Below are 22091 nucleotides of genomic sequence, written 5' to 3'. Positions count from 1 at the left end.
TAGCCTTACGTAAGGGTGCTTCCTACAGAAATATTTTACTTTAGGTACCCAAGAACTGTGTGGAATAAATCATGTCGGTGTTTAATTGTTTGTAACGCAATATCCGCAATCGTTGTTTGCTCTATTTTGTTTCTACTGGAACTTTCTTTGAAATTAATTGCCGTCAAAGACAGTAGACAGCTTCTGTGGAGCATTACCAATCCCTTTAGACAAATCATAATCCAGAAAGGGAACTCCAGAAACTAATAAGTACAGTCCAGGTATCTACAAACATTTTGCTAGGTAAAGTTTATACTAGGAACTTTTATCATTCATTTGTACTCTAGAAAAGCACATAACTCCAAGCCCTAGATTCCCATTCAGAGATTTCTTATCTGTACACCTATCGTACTCATTTCCTAAAAAATATTTTCTTGATGTTAGTAACGCCATCTCGTGGTATTCTAGCTTACTATTACGACCTCAAAATGACATTACTGCGAATGTTGCTATATAAAAGATTAAAAAACTACTGCTTCCACATAAGAATACTAGGTTTTCAAGTAAAATAAAATTTATTAGTGCTATAAAATAGCTATTCGTGCAGTCGAATATATATTTTACACATTACCAACTATTCAGACATTCGACAGAAAAATAAAATGATAAGCACACCAAAATGACAATGGTATCTTTTTTTATTTATCTATATTGCAACTTGCTGTTTAAAGTTGGTCTCGTAATTTCGTGTGTGATTTTTACGTTTATTTTTTTACTTTCTGAGTGAATTTTAAAATGTATACTGTTTCTAAGGGACCCAGCAAAATTGTAGCCAAAACTCGAAGAGGTAGCTATCATGTTATAATATAATTTAGTTTGAAAATGAAGTTCAAGCTTGTCAGTGATCATGTGAGATGAAAATATCGTATCTTTATTTTCGTTTGCAGGCCTCTCACAGAACTTAGAAAGATTGGACAGCCGTAAAGATCACAATAGGAAGTCATCAGAGTCTGATAATGGAGAAATCATCAAGTAAGTGATGTTTTTGTGAGCTTCCAAAACTTATTGATATTTCATCACTGTTTTTACATAACCTCTTAGGCCGAAGATTATAACTTGCTGTAGACATCATAAATACAGTGAAACCGTGCTTTAAAACGTTAGGAGATGTAATTTACAACCTATTAATACATTCTGTAAACTTTCAACAGTTTTCTTATTGGAGTTATGTCTGTGTTCCAGCATGCCCAAGCCTATTTTTCATTCCAATGGTAAAAAGACAATTCACCAAAGAATACAGCACCATGTGATTACGCCGCAACATGAGGAAATTATCAGATTTATCAGTGAAAGTAAGTTTTCATACATAACTAACTATAATTTTTTAAGAAAGCTTTTCATTATATCTAGGAATTGGCTAGTCTCAAAGACTACACTTTTTTATGTATTTGGCAGCATTCCTTTCTTTTACCTTCAAAGAAAACCATGATATTGTGTACTTGCAACATTTTCTCAATTTCACAACATTTTCTAAAAATTTCATAATCATAAACTGACTCTTGGGGTTCCATTTTTTTAATTAATGTGATTAGTTACTTAATTAATTACTGATAGCTTAATAACATCTTGACACATTTTAAATGGAAAATCTATCAAATGATCTGTCAGGTAAATTAACTGAAACTTAGTCAAGGACCAGTTTTTAATTTTATTGTAATTATGTCATATAAAATAAGTAATCTAATATAAATATTTCCAGCTTGGACACAGTCAACATACGGAGAAAGTGAGCCCACAACACCAACCAGTACAAATGGTAAGTAGACACTTACATAAACGCACAATTTATATTATTTTAATACTTACTATAAATGCAGTAATAAGCTTAACTTTCTACTAAACTGCTGTGACATTTTTGATAAATGATGTTACAGTAAAAGATAAGACTAATGGCTTTACTTACTACTACTTTTTGTGCCTTTACTAAGGGGGAGCCTATGTCAATAGTGGATGTTTTCTGGTTGATGATGATGATGAATGGCTTTCTAGGAAAATAGGTACTACACTGACGCTAATGAGGGATATTTAAAATGCTTGACAAAATATCTAGTCAATGAAGAGTATAATATTAATGAGAAATTAAACTTGCAACCTAATTTGATACTATACCTTATCAGTTATTTGTTTGTTTAATTCAAAGAAAGAGTATTCTATGCAAATGCAAGGCTAGAGTTGCATGTAATACCTTATGTAATTGTGATAAGAGCTATTATTAGTTATCATGACCACTGACATATTTATTTAAATGAGTCACAGTGCATAGGCATTCAATTGCAGTACAAATTCATCTGTGAATGCCTTCTCAATTAGAATTGATTAGTTTTCATTGACCGAGATTCTGATGGGAGAACTAAACATCACAGTTTCAATAAATGTTACTATGAAAAGGAATATTCTAGAACTTATTATAATTACGCTTTTTATTACTAGTGAGAAGAATATTTGAAGTTTATGTTAGTAGAAAATTTTTAAAATAACTTATGAATGTATTAAATATTGTCTTTCATTGAATCATAATAAGGTTTTTAAATTGTAGGCATTAATGTTTCTCATATATTTTCACGTGACAAACAAACAAATCTGATCACATTTATAATATAAGATTGCAGATATGGATATTATCTGTAGCTGTTTATAAATTTATCTAATCACATGATAGGTACAATAAATGATTTGCAAATAAATTTATGACTCACTATGGAAAGTAATTTTTTCATGTAACCTTTGAGTTATTATTTATTACCTATTGTAGTGTTGGTAATATTTATTTTAATAACAATGGCCTCTAAAATGTATGGAGATTTCATCATTGTTTAATACTATGGTTGTTGTAAGTGCCACTTATGAAAATTTCTAATGCTCTGTGAATATTACTTATTTTGTATAAAGTAAACCTTTTAAGCATAAGATGAAGTAACTGTTGGTACTTACTAACCATCTTTTTAAAGCTTCATATTGTAAACTTATAATTATGTCTAAGATTGGTTGATGACCTACAGTCAGACAGTGCCATCTTTTGTTACACTTGCCTCAATTTAACCATTGTTTCCATAAATTGTTCCAGAATCTGGCAGCTCATCGCCCGCACCTCCATCCAACCTGTACTACCAGGACGATGCCCCCAGCCCCGTGCTCAGAGACTTCAAACCCTTTGACCTGGAGACCTGGTGGGGCAAGCGACTCTTCCAGAACATCACCAACTCTCTTTGAGGTAGCAATGTCTAATACAAAGATGATGAAACATAAAAGTTGGCGGTAGCATAAGTCACAATCATCTGTAGTTTACTAAATTTTTATTTAAACCGGACCTTATTTACAAAGGAAGCAGCCGTTTTGCTGTGCACCTAATTTAGTAACTGGTTTTGTTATAATGGACAAGTAGAGTCTGTGTTTATCCTGATTTTTCTAGTTTTAACTGACAGGTAGACAAACTTAAGGCGGTGTCACCCTGTCAAGAAACATTGAAATAACTATTAGATCTGAATACAGTTCTCAATTAGACTATCTATGGGTTTTTTGTTTCAACAAAGCATTATAAACCCATGGTCTTCTTAATTGTATGGAATATTGAAGTTAGTTATGTGACATTTTTAGAAACTGTCCAATCTAAAAGTATCACTATACAATTATTTTGAAAGTAAACAAATTTTATCTTATTGAACAGATAATAATGTGAATTTGTAAAAAAAAGTTAAGTAATCTACAGTTGATTGTGGATCTCAGTAGTTATGTCATATCATATTAAGTAAAAATTTTCCAAAAGCTCAATTTCTTTTGCATTGTTACTGTGAACCAATATTCTTTAAGATTGTTATGTTGTGTGAATGTTATAGATTTTGATTGATGATAATGGATTATATATCGAATTCTGATCGACCGTTTACCAAAGAGTATCTTTCCTGTTAGATGTACCAGAGAGAAACATAATATTTTTGCCAAATGTACATTAAGAGCCAAATTATTTACTGTGAATTTATTAAGTAGCATTGTTCTACCGTGTCTATATCACAACTGTAATGTTACAAACTGTGACATTATTTTTTTGCAGCTATTTTACATAGCTATGCCTTTTTGCAATAATTGCATATTGCAACCAATACTTTAAAGTGCCTAAATACAGCAATAGTGTAAACAGTATTATATACATTGTTATGTGACAGAAGGAATATTGTTAAATTGTAAATATGTAAAGGTTTCGCATTACTTATAACCCAATCATGTACTTGAGTATCAATTTCATACATGTTTCACTTTTTTTCGCGTAGCCAGGTAGCTATAAAGCTAAGGTAGCTATCCAGAGAGGTCTCATTGGGATTTTTTTGTATTTATTTCGACTTTCTCGTTTGTTAAGTGGTCCCAAGTGCAACTACCGAGTAAAAAACTGTCCCAGGTCTGCCATATTGGAGTCATTTTCGGTTTTTCGAAAATTTCTCAACACTGTCTGGAATTATACCCGATGACCCATCATAGGGTATTATTCAAGACTAGTTCTCACCTTGTCATCCCTGTCCTCTGCCAATCCCCTAGGGGATTAGAAAGCGTAACGTCATGTTATGTTTTTTTTAACATTTTGTAATTATGTACATACACAAGTTATTAGCAGTTGCTATGCACCTTTATAGTTTCATTTTTATGTGTATACTGTAAAATACAATAGATTATTTTATTGAAAGTCAACTTGCACAGTTGATACCTTATTCTACAGGCAGATCGCGAATCCAACGTGTGCATGAATTAATCTCTTGTCACCTCGAATTGTATCATCACAAAATTAAGTATCGACTCAAGCTTTTGCCTAATTTTTTTATTATATTGTTACCCAAAGTTCCTGTTCGAGATATTCGATAAGTTACAACTCGAAAGATTTATGTGAAAAATAGATTTTTAATGAAAGTGTTACTGTTGTTGTTGTATAATGTTAAATCGATTGTTTTCAATGTTTATTTGTGTTATCAAAGCTTCTGATGCTCGAGGCTGAACGATGTCTTCCATAACAATGTAATCTAGTCTGGCTGAGGTTTGTTACATTTTAAAACCATTTTTTTACACATCTTAAGTAATATTAATAACTGAGTCAAGGTTTGATATCGCCCGTACGTATGTATGAGTGTGTATCGTTTCATAAAAGTACATACAATTTAATATGTAACAAACTATAGCCAGTTTAAGCAATTCTGCTACTTATAAATAGCAATATAATCATGTTACTCGTGTAGAATCTTTGGAATATTGGTTTTATTTCCTTTGTACATAGAAAATTTAAAAGAATGTGTCATATATCTTTACGAATGCAATATATATCTTTACAGTTTTACTTGTTTTGTATATTTTAGTGTGGTAATGTTGATTGAAAGTTATCTTAAACTTTTAATTATATTTTAATCTGTTTGCTGTTGTGAAGAGAAGTTATTTATTACTGCAATTATGCAAGTACAAAACGAGTTGATTCGTAAAGGCAATATTAATGTATGCAATAAGCAATAAATGCACAAACTGTAGTTATATATATTTTAACCTTTTAGATGAAATATTTGAGTCGTTGTAGTTTTAACGCAGGAGAATATTTTTAGACTGATTTAGTTATTAAAACGTTATGCTTTTTGTTGTAGTTGAATAAACCATCTGATGAATTATACGCTGTTTTTATTATAACTTTTAAAAGTATCTGGTGGATAGTTTCTGGGAAAAGTTTGTCCGAAATATTGATTGGAAGTCAGAGAAAGAAAGAAGAGATGTAGCATTGACAAAATACTAACTTGTAAAACTTCTTGTTTACCAAAGTTAATGTTTTCTTTATTTCAACTGACAATGTTTTTATAATGACAACGTTGAACTAATTCTGACATATTTTTTTACGACTTTTCGTGGTTTTTTTTACATTATATAGGTACTTAATTGTTATTATGCAGGGCGTTAAGATACGCAACGAATTATTTTCTCCGAGGAATTTGCAATGTGTTACTGTTAACAATTTTGGGGTAAGTTTCTTATAAATCAGTTTTTAGACAAGCGGAAAAATGGTATCAGTATTTTGCGGTGTTACCGGAGGCCCAAGATTGTGAACGTATTTATTACACCTCTGGTACCTTTTGTGGGTATCCATGGGTGACGCTGATTGCTTACCATCAGGTAATCCGTCAGCTCGTTAGCCTCCCTTTCCTCTAAAAAAAGTAATATTTTTTTATGTTACACAGCCGAACAGTGACCATAAGAGCTTCATAAACAGCGTCCAGAACGTTCGTAACACTCTCGGCTCTTTAGAAAGAAGTATAGGGAAGTCCAAGGAGTATGAGCAGAAGTTGTTACAATGTAGAGGGTCGCACTCCCATTCACACGGAGCCAATGAGTGGTGGGACAGTGATCACTCGGAGGAGAAGAGCTTCAAGTGTAATACTACTAGTAAGTTGTCAATATCTTTGCTATTGTGACATTAGATTGGATTTCAGCCATGCTCCTCCCATTGCAGGGTAAAGGAATCCCTACCCTTCTTCAACGCCTCTCTGTGAAAAGCTTTTTGCAGCCAATCCTTGTCATAGATGTCTTTGTCTCTCTGTATTGAATCAATATCTTACTGCATGCATACCAAATATCGTGACTGACTGCACCTATTTAAATAAAATATCTTATTGCTAAATTGTCCTGTTTTCTACAGCCACAAGCAACAGCAAATCAAGTGAAACCAATGAGGAGTACACAGACACCTGGTCCACCATGAGCATTGTGTGCCTGCAGTACCAGTACGTATTCAAACACCATGATACCGACTAGCTGTAGGTAACTTAGTTTTATAAATTATAATATATGGGATAAGAGGACAAACCGGTGACCTGATTACAAATGGGTTGCCAGTTTATTCGGGGACAAAAAGATTGTGATTTCGATATCCTTACCCATTTTTATGGGTACTAAAACGTTACTTGCGCGCTGTTCGTGATATGCTCGCGAGCGGCGCATTCGCCGGATCTGGACGCACCTTTAGATATTTTTACCTAATAAAAATACCTAAATTTAGAACGTAGATCCCTAATACTTGTCTTCGTTCCTATTTTAGATATGAAGAGTTAGCAAAGCGCTATCAAATCCTAGTGCAAGCGTACGAAGATCAATGCAACGCTGTCGGTTTGTGCGACAAACGTTTGGACCAATGGCGTGAACGCGCAAACTCGACGCAGGCGCATCTCACGCATGCGCACAAAACGCTCATCGCTGTCGGGGAAAAATACCTAGCTCTCAAAAACAAATGTAACCTGAAAGTATGTAAAAAACCTATTCAACGTAAACTTTAGGCCAGGGAAAGCACACTCTTTAAATTTAAAAGGCTGAACAGAAAGCACTGACGTCCCAATGTTTCTGTTATTTATTTTTTAAGCTTGCCAAGGCAACATTTCTCCCATGCATGGCCTATTGGTCACACGTCTCCGAACTACCTTTCTCACTTGTGAAAATGGAAAAGACCAATAACATGTTCTCTCTAGAACAAAAAACTTAACATAATTTTTGCACTTGCCAGATGGCGCTACAAGAGCGTAAGGTCATATCTGTCCAATTGTTTGATACTTAGAACATCTCTATTGAACAAATAGGACCTCATTAGCATCAAAAGACGTCATCATTTGACGTTCAAAAGTGCCTCTGATCTATTTGAAATAAACAAATTTAGCTTTTCACTTTTGGGTGAGTAAGCAAGCCTGACCCATTTGCCAACAGAAAGCCTGGTACAAAGAGCAGTTGGCAGCTATGAAGCAGTCCCTTCATGACATGATGGAGGCCACAACTCGGGCGAGAATGAAGTTCGACGCAAGACTGGAATACTGCATGGCCAACGAACATGACGCTGACGCAGCGCTTCTACTTTACGAAGTAAGTAGGCAAACCGTGAGTATTGCACCGCTGGGGGCGCTGGTGTTGTCTTCATTTCTAGTAACCTTAGTAGCTTGATTCTGTTGAAGAAATATCTACACAGATAGATGCGTATTGGAACCAGGTGTGGTCTAACGATGCTTCTCCACCAGAGATGATGCTACGTTGCTGTGGATGCGTTTGGCTTCCACCAGTCATATTCGTTGTGACACATAGCTTAAAGGATAAAGATATTTTTTTTGATTTACATGAGTGATATTACACATGGAAATACATGCAATGGTGGTTAGCATTGGTGGAAACAGACTTAGGTGTAAATAGCTTTTCACATACACTGTTTTTATATGGAAAATGCGAGATGCGTATCTTCCTCGCCCAGCTACATAGTTTAGTATCGGTGGAAACCATCACATAGTTGCACAGTTTAACTATTACATCTTCGAAGCATAACTACATGGTACATCTCTGGTGGAAAAGCACCTAATGGTGTTTATTTTTTAACATTTTCAGATCCGCAGATGCAACCTCCTATTTCTTGAGAATATGCGTCTGAAAGCCATCATTGAAGAGCTGGTACCCGGTGCGGTGAACTGGAAAACTTGAACATGTTTCTATTTCGACATTTGTATGTTTAATTGCTTTATTTAAATAGATATTAAACAAGATTTTCATAGAAAAATGATTTTATTTCTTTGTAAAATAACACTTTTGCTATAAAAATTGGGTAAAAATTGGTTAAATACTAGTGTGATTATGTAAACATTATTACACAAACGATTAGGTACTGTACTCAAATTATTTACAACTAGCTTCCACCCGCGACTCCGTCCGCGCGGATGTCGGTTTTCGCGTGGATGTTTTATTTCTCCATTTTGAGTAACTCTGAAAATGACATCTTATAAATATCTATTGGACCCAAATACGGCCATAATAATTAATTTCCCTCTATTGAGCTACTGCTGTTGAGCTCGCGTTCTGTAGAATAAAACTGGAAAATAAAAATATTTTTTTCTACGTATTTTTCCAGGTTGACGATCATCCGGGTTATCTCCAGTTCTCACTCGCATGTTTATAGTCAAATGCACCGATTGTATATCAAGCCACAAATAAGAGCTTTTCAGGCAAGCTCTAACCTCATCAGCTCGGGTTCCCCGTGGTATTACCGGTAAGGTTTGTCGGAAATCACCACAAAATAAAACCGTGATACCGCCCATTGGTCGATCATTTTGTCTGATATCCCTTAAAGTTCTGTCTACCGCTTCTACTCCTTTTCGATGGGCCATCGTACATTCATCCCATATGATTAAATTACAGTCACGTAATACCCTAGCTTTGTCGCTATTTCTTGATATACTACAGGTTGGAGTTTCCGTGCGATCTAAATCAATTGGTATTTTAAACATAGTGTGAGCAGTTTTACCTCCTGGTAACAATGTTGCAGCTATACCCGATGAAGCCACGGCAAGAGCAATTTTACACTGATTTCGAACATAAGCTAATATTAATTTAGTCAAAAAGGTTTTTCCAGTTCCTCCAGGTGCATCTAAAAACCACATTGTTCCCGAATCATTCTGAACACTCTCACATACGCGATCATAGACTGTACGTTGTTCTGCAGTCATCATTGGGACACCGTTTTCTAATGTTGCCAACAGTTCCATTGAGTTGTAACCAATCTCTGCGGAATATTCACTATTGATAACCTGTCCGACTGAGGTTGGTGTTGGCAAACCATATTCACAGAGTGATTTACCGCCTACTGCTGTTAAGTCTTCCTGAAGAGCTAATAAGCACTGATTTATGGCAAGATCACGGAAATTATCATTATTTGCACCTTCGTCATTATGAGACATATTCCGAAGAAAGTCTTCTGCAAATTTTTCTTTATATTTTTCCCATAATTGTACAGCATCTGACAAATTACAAAATGTGAGTAATGTTACAAATAAATGACGTAACCGTCGTGGATTATCACTTACACAGGATTCTGCTAAAGCGTCATCCCAATGCTGATCATTTTCAAGCAAATGACGCGCTTGGCAAGCTGCATGATAAGTTGGATAAACAATGTCATCTACTTTTTTCAAATCAATAAATGAAGTTGGTCCTCGCACTGTATGTAACAATAATCGCAAAAAGAAACATTCAGCGTTATTGGGATGAACGGTATACACTCTACCAAGAACATGTTCTTTGAAAATATCTGACTCGCCTTCAACAGGCCTGCCACGGCGTCTACGATTAAAGACACCTCGTTGCTTATCGTAGGTATAATACGATGGAACTTCCTCATACAAAAGAGATTTAGCAAAATCATCAATTTGGCAAAGTCGAAAGAATGCTAATAAAGTTGTTTGTCTAGGGTTCTCTAATCGTTCTGTAACATTTTCTGCGTTAAAATATATACGTTGACCGCCTTCAAGATGAACATCCAGATGAGTCACAGGTGGATATCTTTCGTGAATGTTAAAACTTAAGATCCGCCACACCGCTTCTGAAGAGCTAATATATCTGCCTGACTGAAATCTAGTGACTTCATCGTGTTCATTTCGCAACGCAACTGTAGCTTGGTCGCTACCCTTGTTGATATACTTACAGATATATTTTATAGATTGTACACTATTACATATTTCAACGTTTATGTGAGCTTGAAATGTTCTAGACAACACGGGCGAATACGGAACGACCCACCTATTATCTAGAGTAACCTGTTGTCCAGATACTCGCTTTTCAACAATAAAACCACCATTATCCCTTGAACGGCGACGATATAATGGGTATCCATCATCTCCTGTTACAGTTTCATCCACTAAGGCTTTTGGATATCTTTTAGTGCAACGACCATCTTGCATGCAAGGAGCATTCCTGTTAAATGCACCACATGGACCATGTATCATATGAGTTTTAACAATGTCGTATAACAGAGGATCTGCAATTGGATCTGGAATTTCAGCACTGATTGAACTATCTACATCATTAGGTCGAACCTTATCTTTTAACCAAAGCAGGATATGTGCGTGAGGTAAGCCGCGTTTTTGCCACTCAACACTATACATATAACACAATACTTCTCCAAAAATGTTATCTTTGGTGAGTAGATGTATCATTGATTTTAATTTTAAATGAAAAACTCTTGCGATAATATCATGGCGGTCATGCGGTGCTTGACCTTCGAGAAGCTCCCGAGTGATTTCAGCCCACTTGGGATTGGTAGTCACAGTAATAAATAAGTCGGGACGTCCATATTTTCTTACGTAACAAAAAGCATCTTGAAAAACTAACTACTATAATTAATAATACCTATACCTATAATTAATAAAAGTACCTACGCTTTTACCTACTTAATATAAACTACTAACTAACTAACTAACTACTACTAACCTATTACTACTTCACCTAAAAAGAAATAAAATTTAAACTATTAATAATTTGCAATTTTAACGAATATAATACACTACCAAAATAACTAATACCTATTTTATAAAATAACAACAAAAGAAAACTAAATAAACGAAATATAAAAGTACCTACGCTTTTACCTACTTAATATAAACTACTAACTAACTAACTAACTACTACTAACCTATTACTAATAATTACTATCACCTAAAAAGAAATAAAATTTAAACTATTATTAATTTGCAACGAATATAATACACTACTTACTAAAATAACTAATACCTACTTTATAAAATAACAACAAAAGAAAACCAAATAAACTAAATTTATTTAAAGACTATGTCACGCTGATACACTATATTGTTTGTCAATAAGGTCGAATGCTCGGGACGTCTACTCGCATCAACAGCCAAATATTGTATGAAGTTCGTATTTGGATCCGCCGCCTTTTTATACCTCCCGGGGCTAGCCGCGCCGAGCGCGGTGACTGTTACACAAAAATAATCCTTATTGCATGATTCAGTATTCACGCACGATGGCTTATTAGCGTAATTCATGTATATATTTGGTGTTTCTGTACCGATTTTTATGTTTTTTTTATTAAATATGTAATAATATTAATATTTTTTAATTAGGGATGAATTAGATTGTTATAAGTAAGAGTAGACAAATATAATCAGAAAGCTCCGAACTGCTAAGCTATCGGGAGTTATACGTGTTATTGTGAGTCAACCATAAGAGATACACATTAAATTTGCTGTCGTGGAATATTTTTTTAACAATTTTAAGGAGAACATTTCCGTCATACATTATTTCTGTGTAGCTTTAACCATTAAGGCTGCACACGCGACGGAAGCTTAAAAAATGGAGTAAGTTCTCCTGTTTTCCCAACATTTCCCTTCGCTGCTCTGCTCCTATTGATCGTAGCGTGATGAAAAGTATACAATAACCTGCCCAGGAGTATGAAGAACAATTGTACCAAGTTTCGTTGAAATCTGTCGAGTGGTTTTTGTTTCTATAAAGAACATACAGACAGACAGACAGGCAGACAGACAAAAAATTTTCTGATTGCATTTTTGGCGTCAGTATCGATCACTAATCACCCGCTGATAGTTATTTTGGAAATATATTTCATGTACAGAATTGACCTCTCTACAGATTTATTATAAGTATAGAAGAAGATATATGTATAGATTGGCACATTACGTAATTTGCTAACTGCAGCTCATTTTTACAAACTATCTTTGAAAAAGGACAGCAATACATCTATAGGGACAGTTTACAAGCTTTCATTCTTGATGCCAAAACCAGAGATGCCTCTAACTGCCGTACTTAGAGTCATTTAATGATTAGGTACTTAAACTGTTCCTTAGTAACGATTTTGTATCGAAAACAATTGCTAAGAACTGGTTTAAGTAACCATTAAATGACTCTGCGTACGGCGTTAATTCTTAGTCTGTTCTTGATGCTTAACGAAACTCAAAATTAGGAACTCCAATGAGGTGGCGGGATAACATTGCCCGATAGCAAAGTAATAGAAACGAAAGTGCGTCTGGCGCTCTGATTGGTTGGATTATTCGAGCCGGCCAATCAGAGTGCCGAACGCACTCTCGTTACGATTACTTTAAACGTAAAGCAAACTCATACTAAGGGTACAGATTCCTCAATTGGCCGAAGTGTCGAAAAATGGCACCTGTCTTCATTGCAGTCGTGCAAAAACTAACTTTGCTGCATGCACTTCTAAGTCTAGTTTATCTTGCCGTATCCTACTTTGATGGCTCATTCTTCTGTGTTCCACTAATCTGCTGTCGCTTGATGTAGCACAGCACATTGATCCAGATAAATGAAGCGGATGCCACGTACGTCACCCGAAGATGTGATGGTATGTACGCGAAGTTAATCGTCTGTACTGGTATCCAAAAGCTTTGATTTGCCAAAAACGTCTTTACGTACTTGTGTCTAAGTTCTTCGAATATATCCTTCTTGCCCTCCAATATGCTTAGTACTGAAATGTTGAAGGAAAGTAAGTAATATTACTTAGGTTCTATTCATCCTGATGATAAATAGACTAACAGTGTTTTTCCACCAAAGATGTGCTATGTTACATTGCTGTGGATACGATTGGCTTCCGCTAATCATATTCGTCTTTTTCAGTGCACTTAAAATATTTGAGACATCTAGGTAGGTATATAGGTTAGATACAGCAGCAATATTCGAGGTGTTCCTAATGCAACTGCGAGTTTGAGTTCTAGGGTTCGATCCTGAGATCTACAAGACTTAATTAGGTACCACTACCAGTAAATGTAACCGGAGCTGCGGACTATCTAGCGGGTTTACCGGGGTACGGGGTGGTTTTTAGTCAGTAAGAGTCTGTCTCCCTCTCGCGTCGTCCAACGCGAGAGAAGTCATTGGATGATTTTTGCCCCTCAAAAAAAAACCAGTAAATGTAAATTGGCTTGAAGAACTTACTAATAAAAAAGCAGGCGAGTAAGGTGGGCGTCATGAATAACTGGTCAGAGAGCAAAGTAAATTGGCTTGAAGAACTTACTAATAAAAAAGCAGGCGAGTAAGGTGGGCGTCATGAATAACTGGTCAGAGAGCACTTTGGTAAGCACCGTCTTCATACCAGTACCGACAAACTTCCTATCCAGGAACTTGTACCTGAAACAAAACAATACAGTATCCTAATACTTATTTTAAACCTGACTGCCTCTTTGGCCGAGTGGTTGCAAGTGCGACTGCCGGGCAAGGGGTCTCGGGTTCGATTCCCGGGTCGGGCGAAGTATTACTAGGCTTTTTTCGGTTTTTCGAAAATTTGTCAGTGGTAGCACGGAGTCTGGAATTGTGTCCAGTATATGGCAATAGGCTTACCACCTATTACATGGGACTTACAACATGAATTGTGAAATTTTTTTTTTACATTTAATGGGTCGACGTTTGGCCGCTATCTCACCTGATGGTAAGTGATGATGCGGCCTACGGTGGAGCACGTCTGCCCATAAGCAACCTTTTCAACCTATGCCAATGTGCGTGTACATTGGCATTATGTGCCTTAATGTGCACGAGGTCTAAAATTGTATCCAGTATATGGCAATAGGCTCACCACCTATTACATGAGACTTATAACACAAATGATGAAAAGTTGGTGTATATTGTATAGCGGCATTACGTGCCGTAATGTGCATGTGCACCTCTGCCTACCCCTTCGGGGATAAAAGGCGTGACGTTGTGTGTGTGAAATTATCCATCTATTCTAATTTGAAGAAATAAGGACTTACCAAACATATAAAGTGGGTGCGTACAGCGTGCTGCCCGTCAGCACCACACGGGCTCCAGAGGCAAAATTATAGTCTGGTTTACTTGGCTGCAACATAAGATAAAAAAAAATATATTGAAAGAAGGTTTCTTTTTTATTTTCTCCTGTGTTTTGGGTGCGTTTACAAACATACAAAATTTGGTACACTTTATAGTTTATGTGTAGGAGAAGTGCAGGACGCTAATATTTTTCAAAAATAATGCTTATAAAGTACATTAACGGCGCATTCCAATAAACTACCGATCGGTAAATTTGCTTACGAGCCGTAGAATTTTGACATAAGCTCCATACAAAATGTGTCAAAATTCTACGGCTCGTAAGCAAATTTACCGATCTTAGTTTATTGGAATGCGCCGTAAATCAATAAATAAAACATAAAACATTACACACACTACCATGCATAGTATCTGATCGTATTTGACAAAACGTCAAAATCGACAGACATTGCGATGATATTCTCACGTCATGAATAGAGTTTTCCTGTTCATGATGCGCCGGAATATATTAATTTAAATTTTACAAAACTAATAGCAATTCATTAAATAAAAATTATCCTTGAACGTATGTTAAGTGGTATTGTAAATTAAATCGTATATGGTCGAATTTCGACCACTAGGCGACCACTAGTTCATATTAATACTTGCAGCACTTTTATAGTGGTCTAAAAATACATTGGAACATACGCGTCATAGAATATTGTACTTAATAATAATACAGGGTAAAGTTCATTATGATATTTACGCTTGTATTGAAATGTAAACATTGTATGCTATGACGTCATCACGCTGAGATAGTGAGTGACAAATACGCACTCCCATATCAACGGTAGCGTGGCCGAGCGGTCTAAGGCGCTGGTTTAAGGCACCAGTCTCTTCGGAGGCGTGGGTTCGAATCCCACCGCTGCCATATACTTTTTGCAGTAAAATCTTCTTTATTTCTATATCCCAAACGTTTTTCTGCGTTTTTTATAATAATTTACAAACAAATGGAATTAAAAAATTTTTTTTCTTCATAAAATGCTGATCACTGATGAAATTTTATTCGCTACTTAGTATTTTTTTATTATTTTCTTTATCAAGTAAGTATATTATTTACCTTTAGGTACTCACCAAGTAATATTTGTTGACAGTTTGCTGGGTAAATTCCGCAGCCGTGTAGAAAGAAACGTAAACTACATAGTTGGTCAACAGAGGGCGCTTTCTCAGAGACTGCTCGAATAAACGTTGGAACGTGCTAAACATGTTTACCCTCCGATGTTATGATATGAGACCCTGTTGAAAAATTTGAAAATTAATTCATTAGATTTATTTTATTTTTGTCTTATATCTAGGTATTAGGTTGTACTTATTATTCTGTGATTAGGTACCTATTAAGTACCTATTTTTTTCAGTAGGTTACATTAGAAAAATCTTCTAAATTACTTACTGATGTTCTAAAGCAAGTTTTTTTTTGTGGGATAAAGAATTCAAATCTCCAGTTAGCTAGAACCATGACTAACCGTATTTTAAAACAAGGTACCTATCGCAACTTTTAACTGAACAAAAATGCATATGCATACGATTTCCATTGCAGTTGCAGTGTCATCCAATTGTTCGACCTTACAATTATTATGAATGCATCATTTATTTATGAGCATAGCACTAGCACGTACACTAGTACAATACGCACATTGAACTAAAACTAAAAACTAAACATTGATTGAGAACTCACAGCAACAAGTCTAGACCCAAAAAAAGGTAAAACAAAACTAGGTTCCAAGAACTTGATAGGTAACCTACCTGAGTTTTTTATTCTGGGATCAGAGACCCTATAATACTAAACTTGTTTTGATTATTAAGCTTCGATCTGACCATTTTGACCGTGAGAACTACGTGTTTTGAATTTTATGGAAATTATTAACTTCTGCCCATGTCTTCACCCACATTCCCGTGGCATAAAAAGTGGAATAAGTATATCTTATTCCGGGCCATAATCTATCCCTGTTCCAAATTTCATTCCGTTCACTTCGGCCGTTTTGACGTGATTTTGTAACAGACACTCACACAAATGTACAAACTCAAAAACGTTCGCATTTATAATATTAGAAAGACTACTGAGATGTTCTTTAAGTACTTACTGCATATGACACTATTTGAAGGTGGAAATCATTTAATGTCTTCTCCTGCTTTGGGCGAGGTGCGAGACGCCAGGGAGTGTCAGACTCTTATTAACTGAAAACCACTCCGTTCCCACTCCTACTGAGCCAAAGCCCGGTAACCTATTAAGATAGCTAAACCTTAATGACCTGACCTGTGAATGCCTGTGATGTAGACAAAGCTTTTAGGTGTAGCTAAGCTTATATTTTATACAATCTAGGGTTAGATACGAAGGTGAAATTCTGATGAGGATGTCCTATGACGTTCATAAGATGACCCACTGAACCGATCTCGACCCTCAAGTGCAGTTAGTGTACTAACCTATGCAATTGTAAGAGTGGATGGCATTTGGTGTATTGTATATTAGGTACTAGATATTGTAGGTATGTATACCTATTATCTATTAATAAGTAAGTATTAAAAAAGACATATTATGCTATTTAATTAATATTTACGAGATTCTAATTCAAGTAAAAATCACCATTAATTTACGTGATTTTAGTTAATATTATAAAAATATAAAATCTAATTCCTCTCCAAAATATAATGCCCATATTGAGTATTTTTGCCGTACTCTTTATTTACACAGATTAAATAAACAAACCTATATAACAGTAACCTACTTTTACCGAGCCATTTCCCACATTCGCGCATATCAATCCCGCTCGTGTTATCAAAAATTTCACATAAAATTCTTTCAACCAAGAAAAAACATTATTTGCGCTTAAAATTAAATTCGCTCTTATCAATAGGAAAGCAATATTAATAAAACTAGCAGTACACACATAACTGAATATATGAAATACTTATGTGAAAAGGAAATAGCGAAAAACTACAAGAAATTAAAATTTTAAAACACCATAGCAAATCGGTTCCGTTCTTTCAAAAAATGATTTACCTTACACAGTAGAAACGACACAAAAGCACACTGAAACTGAAACTTATTCGCACTGTAACAAGGTTCTAAATTGATAAACTATTTCATGTAGCTAGTACATTTATTTGGCCATGCAAATAATAAGGACTTTGACAAGATTGAACCACAGGCACTTACGGATAAACAGCGACTGTCCTTGCTTCGACTTGAAACAGCTCACTTATACACTATCAGCGAACCACACTTCTCTGTGTAGAGTGATATGTTGATATCGTGCGCAAGCGACTTCTATCAGCTGTTATTCAAACTCAACTGTTCGGTGCTCCCCTACCGTTCAACAATTGACTTCAATGGAATAATTAAGTGGCAGGCGTCGTATTTTATTGACTATTCAATGTTTGGTGGCACAAATCTGATCGTACGAGTATAGTATATAGTACAGTGTACTATATATTCCCTCTGGCTGTACCCTAGCTATGTACAGTTACTTCTTTACTGAGTATTCCTTTCTTGACGCGTGCAAATCCATTCGCAATGCTGAGCTGCATTCGATACATCATGTTACCGTGATTAGAATATTATATGCAGGTTCACTCTTTCATACGAAACCGAAGTTTTGCACTATTGCAAAATGTTGAAAATGTGCACTTTTCTATTGAATCATTTTATTAAAACCAAGTATATTTCTTTTGCCGGTAACCTAAAATTCTACCCACTATTGTTATGATAATCCTGTTTGACAGTATAAGTCTGTAAATAGAGTTTGTAGAGCGCTGCTCATATTGGACCACAAATTATAGTCATCGTGGAATAAGAACTAATGACATCTAAGTGAAACCTTTTTTACGATAACTTTAGAATGTGAACAACGCGTGTACTAGATGCTGGAGAATGTCGTAACAACTAAAAGAGGGTCTCAGGTCTCACATGGGTAGAACTTTTGCGCGCGCATCTCAATCTATTGCTAGCTATACCTTTTGCCTATGTGGGTAGCAATACTGCAGTCCCAAATATGTATGAGTTTCGCTAAAGTTTTATGTAGCTATCCATCCTCGTCTTTATCATGGGAATGGGAGTAAAGAGGGGGTGTTATAAATGTTAATTTCCACCTGTTGCTTGCTACCCCTGATGTTTGGGCTCGCTGTCATTGCAGCGGTAAGTCCCCTCTTTGAGGAGTGGCTAGAGAGGCGCCATGGCGTCCTCACCTACCGCCTGACGCAGGTGCTTACCGGACATGGGAGTTTCGGTAGGTTCCTGTTTTTGATTGCGGCGGGAGGAAACGCCCGGGTGTCATCACTGCGAAGACCGCCCGGAGGACACGGTGGAACACACGGTTGCGGGCTGCCCTGCGTGGGCTGAACACCGCCGTGCCCTCAGGGAAGTGATCGGCGACGGCGACCTCTCGCGTCCGGCTTTGGTTCAGGCCATGGTGCGGAGCGAGGGGGACTGGGATGCCGTCTCCTCCTTCTGCGAAGCAGTCATGCTAGCTAAGGAGGAGGCGGGACGCGTGAGGGAACGAACTTCCTCACGCCCCAGTCGACGCGAAAGACACTCCGGGCGTCGGGGATCGCGCGACGATCTCCGGCCACCGTAAGTGCGGGTCTGCGGACGGCGAGCAAGGGTAGCTCGCCGCCCGACCAGAACCAGACCCGTGCGTGCGGCGCGTTGCGTTCCGCGCGCGCCTCAAAGAGCCATCAGACCACCACAGATGGGGCCCAGTAGGGCTGATGCTTAATCCGGAGCTGCGGACTACCTAGCGGGTTTACCGGTGCTCCGGCTCGACAAGCAGGAGTAGGAACGGGGTGGTTTTTAGTCAGTAAGAGTCTGACACTCCCTCTCGCTTTGCCCTGGCGAGAGAAGTCATTGGATGATTATCCCCCCTGAAAAAAAAAAAAAACCCCTGATGTTGCAGCCTGTATCTTCAAAATGTTCCCTTAATCTTCTGCATCTGTAGGTAATAATGAGAGAAGAAGTTTAATATTTTCCAAATAAAAATAGTTGAAAATGAAATGAAAAGAATATGGACTATTGCTTAATGGTCCGTATTCTTTGCTCACATCATTTTTACTTGAAAAAGCAGTAAAATAGGGCGTAGTCGTTAGTTTGTCAACTATTTGGTCTGAATTCTGTTAATCAACTTTTTGGGTTGATCACAGGTCACAAACTTCTGGGTTCCGTTTAAGATCGTGAGAGATAATCAGTGAAATTGGTTGGTAATTTCCAAAATCTTGCATAGGTACAGTTATCGGAGAGGCCAACCCCCGAATCTTTTACCAGCTAGTTTCTGTTTCTTTTACTAAAGAAATTACAATATCCGTGTTTGTTCTTTTCAATCTTGTATAAGGTACAGTTATCGGAGAAACCAACACCCCAATCTTTTATTTAAATCAGTTAGTTATTATGTAGCTGTTTCTGTTACTAAATAAATTACAATATCCGTTAAGCGTCTTTTCAATAAAAGGGCAATAGGTAAGTCCGTAAGTAAAAGTACCTAAATACTTAAAAGACAACTGCACATTAATGATCTCTTACCGTTAAAAATAACATTATCCCTTTCCGTACATAGAACAAAGCACAGGAAAGCATTTGAAAGAGTTGGACCGAGTAGATCTTTTGTCAATAGTGAATAGAGTACTTAAGAACGGTTCCTCTAAATATAAGTCTTTGTTTTCACACATTTAGTATAGATGTCACCACTGTGGTGGACTGCTTGTTATATTGCTGCTTAACCGCCGTACCCAAAGTCATTTAATGGACTAAAAACTTAAGTAAGTCTTTGACTGCCAATAGAAAACTGTTAAAGGCAAATCCTCCGCTAACGTCGGTCAGCGGTGACCACCACGGCGTTCAATGTGCTAACCTAGTCCTTAGCAATTGTTTTTGATACAAAATCGTTACTAAGGAAAAGTTTAAGTACGGTAATCATTAAATGACTCTGAGTATGGCAGTAAGTTATACATAGATTCTGTCAGTAAAAATATTTAATTTTGGACGGCTCATTGATCATGGGCCGTGGGACAGAATGGGACTTTTTGGGACATATTTATTTATGTGAGAAATAATTAGGTAATTTAACAATAATAAATAAATAATATAACAGATTTATAGCACCTTTTACAATATTGTGTGAATTGTGTCAAAGTTTAATGTACCAGGTGTAAAGTCTGATCGGCGCTTCGTATGAGGTCTAGTTTGAGGACCCGGTGAGATGCTGAGTGACGACCACCCGATGAATGATGACCACCGGGGTGGTTTTAGTGAGGTAAAAATCCCACACTCTCTAGTCTTTTATCCCCACAAAGCTAGGCGCCTATTGAAGGTTTCTCCATGTCATCAAAAAAAAGTATAAAGTCTGGTCAAAGTAACTGATTAATTAATTTCTGTTATACATATACATAACTAAATAAATGTAGTATAGATGTAGTTATTGGAATGCAATGTTCCTAAAACACTGCCCCTGTTGGTCTGTAATGGCAAACTCATTCCATTCGTCACTTTGGCTCTCATTAGTAAATAGGATTCATTAGTCATTTATTATTATTATATAAGATAGCACCTATATACATTAAACTAGTATTGCAGAATTATAATTATAAATCAACACCATATTTATGAACCATTTTTGAGCCGGCACGCGAATCTATTATTCAGCATTGTTTAAAAATACCATGCAAGACCTGTTGAAAATAAAATCTTCTGTAATCTAAGGCATACCTAACTACATATAGTTAGATTATTATTACCCATTTACAAAGTTAGGCGTATCATTGGTACCTACTAAATTTTTCTCTTAAAATTGGTAGCTTGCCACACAACTTTACCAATCCTCATAATAAATAGATAACCGAAAATAATTTAATTTACACCTAAATAAGTATCTCGTTAGTTAATCCCTAATTCTAACTTTCTGTAACCACGCAACCGATGCAACCTGTTGCATTCAATCCGAAATCAACATGGCTATAAACTAAAGCGAGTTTGCGTCATCCACGTTACAAGTCATTTGACAATTTCATTTATATCGTACGGTGCAGTGATTAAGAAAATTGTAATTGTGAAATAAATGTGGAACAGTAGATTATAGAGATTAGAGACCGTTTCGTTTAGTTTTAACTCTGTAGAGTTAATACCGGCTTGTGAAGTTAAAAATTTGAATCGTGTGCGGAGTGGGGGGCGCCGTGGTTGTCCGTGCCAGGTAACAGGAGGTACGGCGGCACAGTGGGCCGATGCGCACAATTTGTAGACAAAAAAACTAGTCGGCTTAAACAAAGGCGCCTCTTTTTGTAATAATATGTGATTTTTTTTGGGATTAATTTTGCGAGTGGGTTTTATGTCTAATTAATTTTATTTATTATTTTGTCAATTTTATTTTTTGTTAATATTTTTGACAATTTAGTTTTTGTTATAATTTTGTTGATTTAATTTTTAAAATTACTAGTCGAATTCAGAAGAAATGACAGAAGGT

General features: G+C 36.3%; 3 protein-coding genes and 1 non-coding gene across 6 annotated transcripts; 3 read left to right on the top strand and 1 right to left on the bottom strand.

Moving 5' to 3' along the window:
* The first annotated feature begins 661 nt into the window (after positions 1–661).
* On the top strand, positions 662–5672 carry LOC118272645 (MAPK regulated corepressor interacting protein 2). The gene is made up of 5 exons (XM_035589265.2): positions 662–826; positions 927–1011; positions 1222–1331; positions 1739–1795; positions 3104–5672. Exons 1-5 carry the CDS (start codon positions 775–777, stop codon positions 3247–3249), a joined length of 450 nt encoding a protein of 149 aa, XP_035445158.1. The 5' UTR covers positions 662–774; the 3' UTR covers positions 3250–5672.
* Positions 5673–5847: 175 nt separating this feature from the next.
* On the top strand, positions 5848–12345 carry LOC118272335 (uncharacterized). Of its 2 annotated transcripts, none has more exons than XM_035588731.2 (6): positions 5848–6017; positions 6234–6438; positions 6692–6776; positions 7091–7292; positions 7747–7899; positions 8410–12345. In XM_035588731.2, the coding sequence occupies exons 1-6, from the start codon at positions 5943–5945 to the stop codon at positions 8500–8502; spliced, it is 813 nt and encodes a 270-aa protein (XP_035444624.1). In that variant the 5' UTR covers positions 5848–5942; the 3' UTR covers positions 8503–12345. The 2 variants fall into 2 exon arrangements, with proteins under 2 accessions (XP_035444624.1, XP_035444623.1); XM_035588730.2 differs by having other exon boundaries at positions 7747–7914.
* LOC118272336 (mpv17-like protein) lies at positions 8565–18270 on the bottom strand. 2 transcript variants are annotated; one of them, XM_035588733.2, is made up of 5 exons: positions 17648–18270; positions 15724–15885; positions 14577–14662; positions 13847–13959; positions 8565–13303 (listed from the first exon to the last, which is right to left on the bottom strand). In XM_035588733.2, exons 2-5 carry the CDS (start codon positions 15853–15855, stop codon positions 13065–13067), a joined length of 570 nt encoding a protein of 189 aa, XP_035444626.2. In that variant the 5' UTR covers positions 15856–15885; positions 17648–18270; the 3' UTR covers positions 8565–13064. The 2 variants fall into 2 exon arrangements, with proteins under 2 accessions (XP_035444626.2, XP_035444625.2); XM_035588732.2 differs by having other exon boundaries at positions 17804–18268.
* Trnal-aag (transfer RNA leucine (anticodon AAG)) lies at positions 15439–15520 on the top strand. The gene has a single exon. It is a non-coding gene; the product is annotated as a tRNA-Leu (tRNA).
* Positions 18271–22091: the final 3821 nt, after the last annotated feature.

This window comes from Spodoptera frugiperda, chromosome 4 (assembly GCF_023101765.2).
Source record: "Spodoptera frugiperda isolate SF20-4 chromosome 4, AGI-APGP_CSIRO_Sfru_2.0, whole genome shotgun sequence".
Lineage (NCBI taxonomy): Eukaryota > Metazoa > Arthropoda > Insecta > Lepidoptera > Noctuidae > Spodoptera > Spodoptera frugiperda.
This window is presented reverse-complemented; position numbering and strand designations above follow the sequence as displayed.